We start from the raw sequence: 17,254 nt of genomic DNA, 5'->3' as shown, positions 1-17,254 counted from the left end.
GCTATACTTATAGTAGGGGTCGGATTTGGTGGTACTTCCATGGTATACTCTGAAATACATGCTGATGTCAGCCCGAAAGCTGATTGGCTTAACCGACAATTATAACCGGTTTAAGAGTATAGCTAAAACTTTGTTATGTTTTCAACAGTAAACGAAAGTGAATGAAGACAAAATGTAAACAAAAAGATTGCAAAGAAGTTTTCGAATATAATCACAATAGAATGTCTTCATTTAAAAATAGAAACACTCGATTTCATTCAAAAGAAAAATACATTCTTTCTTTCTTTCAGTTTTATGCAAGTCTTTTTGTGTTGTTGTTGAACATTATAGTAAATTATATTCACTTTTTTGAATATATTTTTTGGAATTAAGTCACTTTTGGTTTTTGTTATGATCCAGCACTCCTAAATACTCCTCTGTATGGGTGTTTGTGCCAATGCTAGATCAGCATTTAATAAATACGAGTAAATATACCATGCGTCGTTCCCTTTAAAGGAAACATGTTCCTTACTTTTTAGCCGAATCTTAGTTTACATATGGTATCAAAATAAATGTTTCCCTGTTAAATGAAGTAGTTTGTTGTTGAAATTTTACAAAATGGATATGAAATGGTGAACCTACCAAGTAACTTTTGTTGAAGAGATCAATAGCCTGGAGCAAAATGAAAATACAAAATGAGCCTTGAAGATACTGAAAGGCAGTTTCTAGATGTTTTTATCATGTTAATTTTGGCAACAAGTGCTTCTGTATGAGTGTAAGATAACGCTGGTCTTGAACAAGACGCCGAGATATTATGCTTCATGTCACCTTTTTTTTAATTTTCATACAATGTATAGGGTCAGCTAGCTTTTAGACATTTTCAACTAAGCATGTTAAAAGTTATTTCTTTTACAAATGCCCATTATTCAGCTCTCAAAACGTGTTTTAACCACACAGGCCCAATCCACTTAAATCCAGCGAAATAGTGATATTGATAAGCTAAGGCTAACCAATAAAACTTGGTTGGTGATCAAGAATTCTAAGATGGTAAAGGCATTTCATCTCGCGTTGCTAAAAAAGCTTACCCTATTCCCTTAAAAAAATTTTTTTGTGGCTTTGAACATCTCAACATCTCCGGGAATGAAAATTAACCTTAATAGTAAGCGCGAAAATTGCTATTAAATAGAATCAATTTTAATGGCGCCAATAACTTACCCTACAGCTCTAGTATTGTTTTCGCTGATAACTCACCCCCAAACCCCAAATATTAAAATTTTAAAATGCGATAATTTTGAAGTCCCCAAGCTGTCCCAACATTTTCACAGAGACATTCATACATAAACACTCAGATTCTAGCTCCACTGATATTAAGAATCTCTCGCAGTATGGACTTGGTTATAATGATTTTCTCTGAAGATAATAACCTTGTTCTCAAAATCAAAGCGACAAAGTCTTGACGGTTCATATTGCTTGAAAGTAGATTTAAAAGTTTCAGTTCTAGTACCTTAAGAAATTTTTGTGATAACTAATTTTCGCGTTTTTGGGTGTCTACCGCTAAAATTAGTTACGCAAAATACATTTTCACTGAAAATCTGTAAAAACTTCTAGAAAAATTAAAGAATTACGGCAAAAAGTGGGTGTCAATCGAAAATTAGTTCCGCAAAATGTGCCAATTTAGTAACCTCGCACCACGAAAATTAGTTTCCTTAAGGTAAAACCAATTTTGTGCAAACATTCCAAAAATGGTACTTCCGGGGAAGGAGGCACTTAGGCAAAATGGGCACCAGTTATGTGCAAGCCATAAGATTTTTTTCACCTTTTTCATACCTCAAAAGTCTCTTAAAGGGGTACACGACCACCATTTCCAGAAATTTCGATCAAAATTTTGTGAACTTTAACCAAAATTTGTAAAAAATCAAACAAAATTTAGGGAAAATTGAGCAAAATTTAGGAAATAGTCTCTCAAAGGGTCGACTTTGTATTTTCGGCTTGGACATATCTGTCATCTCGCAAACCTAGTACCCCGAGGGTACTGCTTTCTTTTTGATAAATTTGTTTTGACTTAACTTTCAGAGTATAAAAGAAAGTTTAATGATTGAATAACTAAATGAATAAAGGGAGATACCGGTGCTCGCCAGGGCATTGCTTCATAATTGATTGATCTTTGCCCTTCTACGTCATAATACGTTCTAATCATATCTATAAAAAAATTCTGGCAGTTGGCAGATTTTCTTGGCTTTTTTGGAAAGGATGGTGCTGTGCTATACTTAAAATTGAAATTTCATTGAAATGGGTATCATAAATGTTACGTTTTGAGAATTTAAAAATAAGAAAATTGACATAAAGAAGAAGAGCAAAAATAAAAAATAAATTTCTACTACTGGACCAAGGACTCCGTCATTTAAAAAATCCTTACAAACTTACTTTAAGGAAAGAACTTTTTGCAGAATTTAATCTGGCAATTCGAAGCCCGAAAACAAATCTCAATTTCAAAAACAGAATTCAATAGCGTGCTTGAGGGTATTGAATCTAAAAAAAACTTTTGAGGTAAATTCCAAATAGCAAAAAGATATTTTGTCTTCCTCCCAATTTAATTGTTCACAGGGAAATTACTTCTGTAAAAAATTCCCCCGAAAATTTGTTACTTTGAGGTAGGCGATTTGAAAAATGTACCCAAATATTTTCATTGTTGTAATTATAGCTTTTAAATCAGGAAAAGGCTGATTGGAAAAGTTATCATTATCAATAAGGACTTCCATGCAAAATAAAATGACAACTTGTCTAACCTAATTTCTGTTCCAATTTCAATGTCCTTGGTTGCGACTATTATGATTTTGACTTCATTCCTAATAACTATGCGCTTGGCCTTACGATAATAAAATATACTATAATAAAAAGTGTGTGAAAAAAACACGCTCTAAACGAATTAACTTCAAATAATTTTGTCCGGATTATGATTCACTAGTAGCTTTTATATTACAACTGGTTGAAATGCAACTAGTTCATTACAAAGTCAAGAGTGGAAAACGACTTTGATAAACTCAAAATAGAATACAAAAGATTATAACCTGACAAATTTAGTACCATCCCAGACGCCATCAAAAATAAATGATCCACTGTTTTCACACTCATACACAAGCGATCTTTTTTTCACTTCTTGGGGGATATTTTCTGTCCTGAAAAAATAACGATAACACTAATTCTTTCATAGGGTTTATGAAATTGTGATTGACGCATACTTGCATGGTGTTCTTCAAGTTTTCAGGTCTCCCCATTTGGGGCCCAAAACCCCCATTTGGTCTTCTCCTCCCACCTTTTTTCCGGGATTCCCCCCATTAGAAAAATGTATTTGCGACCAGCCAATTCATTGTTATTTTGAATAACAATTTAACAAAAATAACAATTCTCCGCAGTGAACATACAAATGCATGAAATGTAGAGATATTCAATAATCTATTTGAAAAACTATACCTATTTGTTACACTTTCTTCCCCAAAATTTCCTGAAATCCCCCCATCAAGGACAAAATTTTCACTTCTCCCTCCAGAACCAAAGATTAAATAGCCTATTAAATAGCTACAACTTAATTATAAGCATCCGATGGGTTACCTTTGTACTCAAGAAGCAAGTCACACTTTGAAATTCTGCTTCGTAAAAACTATAAAACCTATAAAAAATATATTTTTTATGACACATATCAATCAAAAGCAATTAAAATATCAGTAAATGAATAACACATGATCAGGAATATAAAATAATACCAATTCTCTCATTTATTTCGGCAAGGAGGAATCTTTCAATCTCCTTGAGATGAACAAAATCTTCTACGTTGAGAGGTTTCCTTCGTTTCTCTACAACATATGAAAACAAATATGAGCTTTTTATTAGATATTTCGGTTATTTAGCAGTTTATACTATCCAATAAAGCTGCAACTGTTCTATTATGCAAAGGAATGTTTCTGTCTACAAAAAAATCAAATATTGCTCTTAAACCTGTTTCCGTTTTAAAGCTCATAAGGTAACTAATTAGTCAAATTAAGGAAATCAGGGAAACACTTTTTGTTAACGGATGCTGTTTCACCAGGCGCTGCTGCGTGGAAAAAGCCAATTTTAAAGCACAGCTTGGCTGACAAATTACTTGCAATTTTAAATTGGAAAAACATCTAAAATATTTCATTGCAGTCATTTAATTCTGCTATGTAATGTTCTTGTTATATTATTTGATAGTCACAGTAATATGGGTACCTTTTTCTGCTGTTTTTCAGTCAAAAAGATATGGTTTTGTACGTCAATTGTCAATTGTCAGTGTCTTTGTCATCTTTTGGTCCACAACTTCAGATATTTTTAGAATATCATACAGAAAACAGTAATGTACAAATCAATGTAATAAGTCAATTAAGTCAAATAATCTGTCATAATAGCTAAACCCCAAGTCATGGAAGTATTTTCTGTAATTGTTAAGTTTACACATTACCTGATATATCACAAATCATTTTGTCCTATTATTTTTTGGGAAATAAAAAAAATTGACATTACTTTGCTGGGAGTGAGCACTAAAACTACAATATAAACACAAGATACATCAAGGGGGGGGGGGTCAGTGTACTAGAATGTGGCATGTATCCATACTACAAGGCATTTTTCAAACTTGACACACACACTCACACCCCTGAAGTAACTACTTATACTACATGGAAAAATCCTGAAACCACCCTGAACCTCTTCTTTACTACCAGGTACTAGTACCTGGAAAAATCTTGAAGCCACTTCATACTCCATGTTTACTACTTGGCCCGTACTACCTAGAAAAACCCCGAAACTACCTCATATCATACCATACACCCTATTTACAACTCCCGGACACTATTTGGAAAGCTGCCAAACCTACCCATATGCCTGTTTATTATAGGTACTCAGTTGTAGTAATTGTAAATTGTCTAAACCATACCAAACCAATTAGGTGGTGCAGCCTATGAGTCATTTAATTTATAGGGATACATTAAATGATTCATAGTGTTTGTCGATTTGGGATCTGAATCTTCAGCTGGAACTTTAGATTTGTTTAATTTCAGGGGGGTTAATATGATGTGCTGGGACTAAAATTTGATTGGTGGGATTCATTGATTTCGTTACAGAACCCTAATTTTAAGCAGAAGTATACTTATCAATTTAAAATTGTTTGCATGTGGCGCCTTCAGTCTAAGGGTATTTTCCAAGCACTTTTCCTTACCACCATTTTGGTCTGAAAAATCGAGTTTCAATGCAGTGGTATTGAATGTCGCCCACCATGGTTGAGTGACGAAGAAAATTTTTGCCCTCTAAACTTCCTAAATACAGTTGACGCTCTCTAATTCAATCTTCAAGGGGAATTGGATTTTCATCGAATAAGGGAGTTTATCGAATAAGGGAACGGTGGTAAAAAGTGCTTGAAAAATACCCTGATTCTTACTTCAACCAATTTTCTACTTAATGCATTCTTGTTTCTAAAATCATAAATTGAAGCACATCTTAATCTATTAATATTTGTTGTTTAACTTTTGTAGTTAAAAAGGGTCCACACAGTTGCCTTTGGGAGCAGGAAAAAACCCGAGTCTTAGGTGACTCAAATTTAAAAACAGTAAAAAGCACTTCCATTTCTTATTTACTAGTTGTACATACTGGTATATACTATACTGGTATTCTGCATAGCCTGTGCCTGAAGTCTACTTTAAGAATATTAAATAGAAAAAAAAATTAATCCCAATTAATTAGTCTAACATTCTGTAAGCTAACCTAGATGTTAACAAAACTTGTTCCTCATCTTGCTAAATATGAAATTTAATTGAAAGATCAGCAGTCAATCGCTAATCTAATATTCTTTAGGCTACCTTTATACTGTAAATTATTATCCCTAAAATCTTGTCTTATCTACCTAGGTTTTTCTCATTAATGCTGACCTTAAGGCCTCTTGTTATATTTGTAAATGGGAATTTGATCAACAATTTTTTGAATATTTTTAATAATTCAAGTATTTAACACTTGAATTTGAATGTTTATAAATGTTTAACTCAAAAGGCCTTCGTTTCAATTTTTAAGATTTGGAAAAGTACTCCACTTTGAATCCTGAGCTCTCTGAGCACCCCTAAGGGGCCATTATTTCATTCATATTACGTCACGTCACACTAGTTTTGGACTGGATACGCAAAGCATGTACCTAGGAGCTCCGCGACCCATGCTCCATTTGATAGCACCCATAGAGGCGGTTCAGTCGGGCATAGACTATCTCCAATTTTGCTTGACTTTTACGAATCATGGCTGCAGGGGATTGTGACGTGACGTAATTCACAGAAAATGGCACTTTTTGATGCCTTAGGGCCATTATTTCATTCATATTACATCACGTCACACTAGTTTTGGACTGAATACGCAAAGTAGGTACCAAGGAGCGCTGCGACCAATGTTCCATTTGATAGCACACATAGAGGTGGTTCAGTCGGGCATAGAACAATTCTGGTTGACGTTTACGAATAATGGCCGTAAGGTAGTCTTAAAATAACCAGAGATAACCCATAGTCCTTAGATATCAGAGATGAGTTATTTTTTTTGTCATTTTTATGAAAAACGTGTATTGTCCCCATAATAGCATGAAATATTCAATGTAACATTTACTTTTTGACCCAACACTCTAATTTTAGTAAACAGGTAGTACCCTACAACCAGTTTCATAGTACACAGTTAGTAAAACTTAAAATTGATTTTGGACCCAGTTGTAGTACACATGTAGTACATGACAATTTTTTTCCCACACACGCACCCACCCCAGGATACATGCCACCTTCAGGTACACCAAATCCCCTGGATACATAATTCAAAAAAGTTCCTTCTTTGACCACTGGTAAATACAACTCAGTTAATCATCTCATACAGTACAGGGTGATTCAGAGAAACACCCCAAATGTTTTTGTCGTAACTTTTTAAATTATCTTTGATTGGCTTTGAAATTTCATTATATAATTCAATAGAAAATTTTGGTCTATAACTCAATTATTTGTCAAGAAATAAGTGATTAAACAATAAGTACTATTTTTGAAAGTGAACACAAAATCTTTATTTAGACATAAATACTAAATGCTTTGTTCACTTTAAAAACTGTACTTTCAAAGTTTCTTCAAAATTGCTAGGGTGACTTTTTCTGAATCACCCGGTAGTATTTCTCACCTTACTGAGGTTATTAATCTAACATTGAAAATAAAGCTTTTGGTGTGAAAAGAATGAAAAGAACAAACCTCTATTGATAGCTCCACATTTTGTCGCCTTTGAGGAAGATTTCTTCTTCATTTTCATGCTTTAATCTGTTTTTGAAATCGAACACTGCTGTTAAAATAATAAAGACAGCCATCCAAAATTAAACTTTAAATTAAAGCTCTCAAACCATAGTTACAGTAAATTACCAAAGAGAAAATTTGCGATTTCTGAGTTGTGAAAGATATTAATATTAATTAAAAAAATCCATTGTTGTAATTTTTTGGTCAACCATAAGTCTAGTGTTGGGGGTTCTTAGCCTACACCGGCTTACGTCATTTGGGTGATTGATACAAAAGCTGGTGTTGTAACAGGGACTGATTAACTTTGTTCTTTAACTTCATCTAAAGTATATGTCAAAAAGGTGTGCATTGTTTTTATTTTTGTCAAAAATTTTTTAATCGTTTTTCGTTTGATAAAATATTTTGGTATTGTTGGAAAGATATTTAAAAGTGGTTATATTTCCCACTAATTTAGTTTTTCAAAATTCGTCCAAGAAAGTGAAGAAAAAGGGAGAAGAAAATTTGCTAATTCTGATAGTGAGGTGCTATGAAAATGATGTTTACAAAGCTGAATGATATGCGAATTGTTGAGATTTTTATTTTATTTTATTTTTTTTCGCTTATAACTTCTGATCCTTTCAAGTAATTCATTGGGAACATTACAAATACCATAATTCTTTAGCTAATAGTTTTATTCATGAAATAGCTGCTACATACCGAAGAATAATCACACCTTAACTTTTAGGCGGTCATTTAAAAATTGTTCTGTTGGCAACATGTTGCAAAAGGTGTTAAAAATGCGAGCGGATGGTAGTAAAAATTCCCGGGTTTTTGAAAATCCTGTCTGTAAGTCAGAGGCGAGTGGTAACACAAACAAAAAGATTTTCAATCTCGAGTGACTTAGGGCAAGTCTCAAAAACCTAACAGTTTCCCCTAAGTTTTGGCTACCAAAAGCAGCCAGATTCAGAGATCCACTTAGGGCTCTAAAGTACCTCTATACCTTAAGGTTTCAAGGCCCGGTTGTTACGTAATTAAATATTAACCTAAACATTAATTATTAAAGAAATTGTAATCATGACGTCATAATTTGATCAAATTTAATGATGTCATGAATCGTATAATCGCTATAATATAAAAAGTACATGTCAAATCTATCCCAAATTTGAACCAAAAATGCATCTAACTGAAATGTAACTTTTTGAAAAGAACATTTTGGAAAAATTTGATGACGTCAGCAAAAAATTGCATTTTTCAATTTTTTGGATTTTTTGCTGACATCATCAAAATCTTCAAAAAACTTTTCATTGAAAAGCTCGGCAGCATCTTTGGTCCAAATTTGACAAAGATTTGACATGTACTTATAAGGTTAGAGCTAATTTATGACGTACGTCATATTTTGATGACGTCACAATTCACACTTTCTTTAATAATTAATTTTTAGGTTAATATTTAATTACGTAACACCGGGTCCCGAAACTTGAAGGTATAGGTCATCTAAAAATCCATAAGTGAATCCCTGAGAATGGGTGCTATTGGTCGCGGATTCGGGATTTGTGATTTTTAAAAATCTAGACACGCCCAAACTCACCCGAGTGGCCGCCAGAGGGATTGAGGAAAAAAGGTATATGTCAAAAGAACCAATTGATTTTTCTGGATTTTTTCCTGAATTTCCGCATCAGAAAATCATTGGAAAATATGATGTGGGCGGGTGACGCAAACAGAACAATTTTTTGACGGCCGCTATACTAGAGAAGGCAAAATTCACTTTTGAAAAACCTACATTTTCAAGAAAAATTTTCACATAACTCAGTACTCTACGTACACAACATTTTGTGTAAAGGCCCCTTAAGTAAATTTTTGATAAAAGTACTGCCAAAAAGGAGGTTCCTATCATCAAGCAGCCTGAAAGCAATGGAAATAATAGTCTGAGTGTCAGGAGATGTATAAACTCTGTTCACTAAAGTTTTCACTACACTTACACGACGCCTGATCGCAAGCAAATTTGTTTGCACCATATTTTGGTGCATCCAATCAAATATAGTTTCTTGACAAAACTCTATTAGCTTAGAACCTTGGTTATAGAAATAACAGAATAAAAACACTCTAAAACACTTTAGAGTCTTAACTTAAAAGCCTTGGCTTGAGTTTCAGTGACAACTGTCAACTCTAAAGCCCAGACCGTATCTATACTCTAATACAAAGTCTTTAAACAGATAAAAACCTACATCAAACACTGACTAGATTACAAATAAGCATTGAATAACTATTGCTACTATTGCGTTGCTATTTCTCAAGCCCTAGAGTTTGGCTGACTTTTCCAGATTGTTTTGAAGGCTGAAATCATAAGTGGGTAGTCTCAAATAATTGCCCCCGCAGGAGCGTAGCGACGAGGAGGCACTCATAGTTTCACGCATAGATATTGGACTGGAATCTCGAAATTTTGTTGCGTTTGTTTTTGTTTTGTCGCCCAAGCATCCCCGTAGTTAGTCTCTTCCGTAAATGTTCGGTTTTTTTCCGGGACGGTAGTATACATATTTTCATATTACGTTATATGCTATTACTATTATTACATATTACAATTTTAGTTTTGATTTAGCTTTGAGAAGCTGAAGCGAGTGTTATAAATGCAAATCATAACAGTGTATGATATAACACGAATTACAATATTACTTCTACTTGTGCAAATCAAAACAAACAAAATGGCAGACTGGTTATGATGATGATGAGCTGATTCATTGACTGGAAAAAGTGTTTTGTATGTCAAATTTTGTTTCTTGTCTTTGAAACTGAATACTAACTACTGTAATTTAGTCAGAAGTTCACTTCAGCAATAATTTCAATTCTTTTTCCGGAATCATTAAAGAAATTTGCTCAAGTTTTTAAATGTACATTTGATATTTTTGTTCAAACTCTAATTTATCTTTGTCTTTTATTTTATTAATAAATACCGGCAAAGTACAAAAAAGTTGAATGTATGCATATGTAAAGTTGAATCCAAAAGTGGTTGAATGAATGTTGAATGTCAATCAATGTAAACAAACGTTTTTTCACTGTTTTTTCAGTGTGGTAAATCTATTTCAAAAACCTGCAAAAAGTTTGTTTACATTCGTTTAACTTTACATGGGCACATTCAACTTTTTCATGCAGTTGTGATAGCCTAAATAACTTACGCTCCCGTGGTTTCGTGAAATAGCTCCAATTCTGGCTTTCCAAGTTAGGATAGACCTTCCCGAAGGCATTTAACGCTGGTTAGACTAGGTACACAGACAGTCATACAGAAACACCATAAAGCGAAAGTATATATAGCTATAAACTCAAAAAGTCTACATTCCTGAAGGCACGTCTCTTCATTGTCTGCGTTGCTTGGAGAAAAGATTGCATCGTGAAAAAGTACTATGCACTTGAAAAAAATTTAGGTGCATTTCAACTTTTCTCGACTGTACGTCTGAATGGACCACAATGGTATTCCTTTATTTTTCATTTGACCAATAAAATAGAAGATTTTGTTTGAGAAGTGCAATCACAGCGTACGCAAGTGGAGGCCAGGCCTTAACTAGGATTGGTTTCTATTTCACCCATTTAAGATGGTGCAGAACTTTTTGATAAATTTCATACGCAGTATCCTCTTGACTATTGTTTATTAGGCAAAGTAGCAATAGAGAATTGTTGAAATATAGCAGCCAATGAAAAAAAACAAGCTATTTCTGATTGGTTATCTTGTTGATTTATTCACCACTATATATTTGCCTACAATCTAAGATGTCTGCGGCATTATCAGAAAAGGTCTATTTAGTGAATAATAATCATGACATATATTGCTATAAGAAAGAAACTAGGAGAAAAAACAAACAGGAGATGTGAAAACCTGTGAGCTAATGATACCATAATTTTTGAAATATATTATTGAGAAGCTTTACTAGCTTACTTTCCCAGCTTACTTTTCCTTAATTTTTTTTAAATTATCAAGCTTCGAATTCTTCAAGTATTTTGTTAATGGAATATAATTTTTTTCAAGCAAATGCCTCAATCAATCAATGAACCAATCAATAATTAAATCAATCACTTATTCCTGATTATTTTTTAATGTTTAAATCTTTAAAGCATTAAAGCTTTATAAGTGCATGACATGATCTTTATGTGGGGGCATTTAGTGAAAGCTATGACTAGTTTAAAAAATAGTTTGTTTACATTTCCTCCAGGCCATTTATGACTTTTTGTTGAGTTTTGAAGGCGTTTAAGAGCAGTTGGGGGGGGGGGCTTATTTTTGAACAGCGCATAAAAACGTAAATATACAGCTCGATCAAAGCCCATTGTACTGTCAATCCAGCCATTCTTCACCTAAGGCATAAACCAATCGAACAATTGAACTAATTGAATGATTAAAGTTTGATTGAAAAAATCAATCACTCACTATTTTTGAAGAAAAAGGAGTAAGATTAGTTTGGTCAGTAAAAAATTTGATTAGTTCAATGACATCCACCAATCCTCAGGTTTTTGCCCATTTGAAAAAAATTTCATCGCGGCTCTCAAGTTGCAATTTTGACAGTTCCCGGGATTATGGACGTTTTTTCAAGGACATCCTGTAATGATAAAGTAGTCTAGCAGAAATTACGTAATGAAAAATACCTTAAAGCAAATGATTGAGCGCAGCGACGCACGCTGAGTTTTTCCTGTACGACTGTTACCTATTTAAATGTCCGCGCAACAAGCTAGAAAGTGGAGATGTAAAGTGATCAAAGCAGAGATTCTCGTGTCAGGCGGAAATGAGGTTTTACACACCAAGTCAATCCGGATTCTTTAAATTTTACTGATTCCTACTGTGTGTTGCGGCAAAAAATGTTCTTTTGAAACTTCTGTGAGATGGAAATCCGTCTGAGACGGAAGAACTTTGAACACTGGATATATCATCAGGTCTCAGCAGAATTTGCAATTTGCAATGTAATTTCTGCTGGACTACTTTATTATTCAACAGGACATCCTTATTGAAAAAACATATATTGTGCCCGGAAATTTGTGTTGTATATCCCGAAAAAAAATCTATATCCCCTCTGTTGCAATTTTGCCCGCAGCCGCACCTAAACATAAACCTCTTCTGGGTATGCAATGAAGGAAAAATGTGCCATTCTTTTTTATGGAAGTAATTTCCTGAATTTCATTCAGAATAATGTGGTCCCAAAGAGAAGTGGAGCCATGCAATACAAACTTGTTGAAAGCATTTTGGGTTAGACCCATGTCCAATTGATAGTTTGGTTTGTGTCCTCCGACCAACTCTAAGTATTTGAGAAAAAATGCTTCATTTTGAGTCGGAAAAATTAAATCCTTCTTTCCTCCTTTTTGTGTGAGCGACAATTTTTTTCTTTTAAAACAACATCCACTTCACGCACAGAAACGAAATATAAAATAAAGCACCTAAAAGTAGAGAGTTGAGACTCGAACGCCTCAATCTGCAAATGTACAAGTGATTTTGTGATCGTCGCGCGTGCCTTTGAGGATCCAGGCTTTAGTCTTTGGTGGTGGAATCCATGATTATGTGATTGCTCGCAAAATAGATGATTTCTAAAATTGCGGTTTTTGGTGGGAAAAAAAGGTTCCAATTTTTGTACCGACCGACCAACCATTTTTTAAAGCTTCTAGGACACGAACCAAACAATCAATTGGGCATGGCCTTATCGAACTGATCGAACCGAATCCCAATTGAACACTCGCAATTTTAAAGAAATCTTGGAGTTTGATTAATTTTTTTACTATTTACCAGGCATAATCTATCAAACAAAATTGAATTCGATTTTTAACCAAATTTATCGAAACTAATTGAAATTAATACTTCGAGTAGGCCTCGATTAATCGAAACTATCGAGCTGTAATTGAATTAACCGAATTTTCCAAGGTTTTTCTCAATTAGTTCGATTACCTTCGATTAGTTCGATTAATGTTTGATATATTCGATAATGTTTGATAACTTTGATTAATGTTTGATAAGTTTTGATTATTAATGTTCATGATTTGTTATGAGAATAAAGAAACAGGCCAGAAAAAGTCATTGAAAAACGTGTGCGCCACTGAAAAGTTGGACAACAGTTTGACTTTTTCGAAATTCAGTATGATGCATTTTATTGAAGCTGTCATCTAAGAGTTCGTAAAAGTTCCTTCATGCCGATAGTTAGTACGGGCTGTTTGTGAAATCTAGCGACGCCTTTTGAATATTTAGAGGTCCGTCGCTAGATTTCACAAACAGCCCGTACTAATAATGCTGCAGTCTGTCTTATTGATATTCCACCCACACCTACCGTGAATAAGGCTAATGTGCAACACTGGAGGGTAACATGCACATACTTGACCAACCAAAGCAGTAAAATTTCAAAACAAATCTTCCGCTCACAGCTACTCTACCATTTTAGAAATCTCATATTTTGCCGTGCGAGTATTTTTGTGGTGAGTTATTTGTCAACTCGCCAACTCAACAATAAAATTACGGGTTAAAAAACAGCATGATGGTTGGATAAAAAATCATACAAGATCATAAATTTCAAGATTGCGGTAGTTCAAACGTTTCTCTATGGCTGCTGGACATGTAATCTCAAATTTAATAATGATGGAAAACATAATTATGTAAGACATCACTTTTGATGAATACAATGAGAGAGTTTTTTAAATTAGGTTTGTTTTGATTTAACTTTGTATTTTAATGACCAGACAAGTCAATTAATTGGAGTATGTGCATGTTACCCTCCAGTGTTGCACATTAGCCTTTTTCACGGTAAGCTCTAAAAGGAGCAGGCCGATATCCATTGAACATGAATCCGATAAAGAAAATTGGAATATCCAAACTAATCGAAGCTAATCAAAGCCCAATCAAACTTATCGAATTAATCCAATTTCCAAAAGATTTTTTTATCTCAATTAATTCGATTAGGCTTTGATTATTTTGAGAAATCGAAATATAATGGCTTCAACTAGCTTTGATTAGTTTCGATTAATTCGATAATCGAAAAATTACATCTGGTCTTTAAATCGTTCCATTGAGTTTGATGATTAGTTCGACAAAGAAAGTTCGATTCTTTGTGTTGGTTCCACAAAATTTGATTGATCGGGTCTGGGTGCTATTATTGTTCTCAAGACAAAGTCGTGTATAACTTAGAGTTATGTCAATCTAATATATTTACCTTACCTTACCTTACAACATGTCAAAACAGATTTTTTATACCACAGCGTATCAAACCAGATCTGTTCATCTAGACTCTTTCGGTTCCCACAAATGTTTAAAAAAAATCAAATAGAAGTCCCAACAAAAACCACAAAACATACATAATATTGGAAACCATTAAAACCTGTGGTATAAATTGAAAAAATTGACACAACACCAGCTAGAAAAACTTTATATAATATTGTTATTTCCTTTGATACTATGAGTCAAATTAGAAGGATTGTTTTATATAAAAACCCATAGGCCTAACACATACTTTTATGTGATTTTTAACCGCAAATTTCCAGCCAGCCAGTTGTTTACATTTATGTTTACATGTTTTACCAGTGAAATCGATCCCCAGTCATTTTCTGTGTCGCCATCTTGAGTAGACTAGCAAGCGTATGTCTTTCCTTGAACATGGGAATAGTGCTTATAATAAAGAGTTCTTATAAAAAATAAAAATTGCCGCGGGAGAGTGGATTGGAAAGACAGACTAGTTCCAAGTGGTGCAATACGGGATTTTGCTTCAATCTAATCTCAGGCAACGTTCCCTCGAAAAAGAGGGAAGATAAAATGAATGGACACGGCTTATTTTTTCTTCTATTCTCATCGCGAAATTAGAGTTTCTCGGAGTTATGGATGAGAAAAATATGTAAATACAACAAAAATATGGCGACCAGTGTAAGCAGAGAACATCAAATTGCAAGACTTTTCAAAGTGGAGAAATTTAAAGATTTTCAACTATCAGCAGTACAAGACTTACTGGGGAAGAAGGATATGATTGTTTGCCAACCCACTGTAAGTGGGAAGTCGTTGATTTTTCTATCCCTTCCTTCTTTTTATCAGAATAATGATGATGGTCAACAGCACCAACATGGAACTAGAGAGACTGTTCTTCTCAGAACTTCAAAAGTAGTGCCAGTTATATCACCTCTAAAGAGTTTGATGGCAGATCAGTGCTGTAATTTGAGAAAGAAGGGCATAAGAGCACTTTCAATAGATGGTGACAAAGAGTTTGTAACCGAGGTACATTTCTTCATTCTAGCTAGCTATAAAATGGGCTCTTCCATAAAAAATTCAGTATAGGGGGTGGATGACAGGAATTTTCAGTATCAGTAGGAAGTTATCGATTGTATCAAGTGGGAAAGTCTGGAAAAAGGAAGTAGTTAAAAATACCCTCGTTTCTCTCAAACACCCATTTCTAAAGACTTTAAAAACATATTACGTACGTATGTTATGATTTTACAAAAAATTAATTTTGAAATATGATTATATAATTTCGTTTAAAAATGATGATTTGAGGGAGTACAAGAAATTACCTTATTACAGTACGAGAAAATTACTAGTCATTTTATTAACACAAATTGAAAAATTTTGTGTTAATAAAAACCCCCTTAATTAAAACCAGTCCTTGAAAAAGCAAATAAAATTTGTGTTAATTTTTTGCGTGGTAATTTCAAGGCTGTGGAATACTTTCCTAGTAATATTCGTGTAATAAGGTAGCTAAAAAAAGAAAACATGAGGTATAATACGTGATCCAGCAGTCAACATGAAAAAACAAATGCAAACCAAATTATAGTATTTTATGAAATTGCTTTTGCAATGACTAATAAGAAAAGATTAAGAATAATATTTATATAATAACTGTGTAATTTTGTTTACTCTCCAAAAACAAGCAAACACATCGAATATATAGAAAGTCAAAGAGAATGAAATTAGCTATCAGCTAAAATTTCAATAATCTGTATAATTACAACCGTATATATTTCAGGATGTTGTCAATGGTATCTATCCCATTATTTTTTGTTCACCTGAATCTGTCACTGGCGACGGTGCTTTCAGGAAAGTTGTCAAGCTAGCATCAAAAAACATAGTTGCAGTTGCAGTTGATGAAAGCCATTGTATTCAAAAATGGTAAATTATAAATTCTAAAGTTCTATTAGTATGTAGTGCAAGCATTGAAAAAAGACTCCTCGTTTGCTTGTTAGGGAGAATTAGCTCTTGCCTAATAGCGCTAACCTTTAGTAATAACTGATCAATTTTTAAGTTTAGAATTTATGTTTACTTATTATAAATGTTTTTTTTAGTATTGTTAAAAATAATCTCATACTGATTAATTTATAGGGGAACAGCTGATGAAAAGTCTGAGGCTTTCAGAGAGAGTTTTAGTAAGCTGGTTGAGTTAAAGTCAATACTTCCCTCAGAAACTCCATTTATTGCATTAACTGCAACAGCTACCAACGCTACAGTGAAACCAACCTTGGTATGACAGATCCGTCTAGATACATTGCAGTACCACATAAAAGTAACATTAAATACTTTGTTGTTAAGACCTCGACTAGAGACCCTTATGAAAATTTTGGGCATATCATTGAAGAATTAAGACAGAAAAAATACAAAGCACCAAGATGTATCATTTTTTGTAGACTGACTGATCATGTTACAGCTATTTTTGGGGCTTTCAAAAGAGCATTAAAATCAGATTTCCCAGATTATACAGTGAGACCGTTTGCCATGTTTCATTGCTATACCCAAGAAGAAATTCTGAAATTTATTATTCAATCTTTTTCGGATCCAAAAGGCAGTGTAAGAGTTTTGATTGCTACAATAGCATTTGGCATGGGGGTAGATTGTAAAGACCTCAAAATTGCTCTCCATTACGGCCCACCTTCAGCAACAGAAGACTATTTTCAGGAGACAGGAAGAGCAGGCAGGAATGGCAAACCAAGTTAAACCTGAAATTAAAGAATATGTTAGAAATAAACTGATTTGTCGCAGAAAAATGCTATTGAAACAATTTGATGTA

The 17,254-nt window shown here is 33.7% G+C and overlaps 1 protein-coding gene across 1 annotated transcript; it reads left to right on the top strand.

Annotated features, from left to right (window-relative positions):
• The first annotated feature begins 15,117 nt into the window (after positions 1-15,117).
• On the top strand, positions 15,118-16,717 carry LOC136802191 (uncharacterized). The gene is made up of 4 exons (XM_067058906.1): positions 15,118-15,129; positions 15,295-15,474; positions 16,220-16,362; positions 16,573-16,717. The coding sequence occupies exons 1-4, from the start codon at positions 15,118-15,120 to the stop codon at positions 16,715-16,717; spliced, it is 480 nt and encodes a 159-aa protein (XP_066915007.1).
• Positions 16,718-17,254: the final 537 nt, after the last annotated feature.

Source organism: Clytia hemisphaerica, unplaced genomic scaffold (assembly GCF_902728285.1).
Source record: "Clytia hemisphaerica strain Z4C2 unplaced genomic scaffold, Clytia hemisphaerica genome assembly, whole genome shotgun sequence".
NCBI classification, from domain to species: Eukaryota; Metazoa; Cnidaria; class Hydrozoa; order Leptothecata; family Clytiidae; genus Clytia; species Clytia hemisphaerica.
This window is presented reverse-complemented; position numbering and strand designations above follow the sequence as displayed.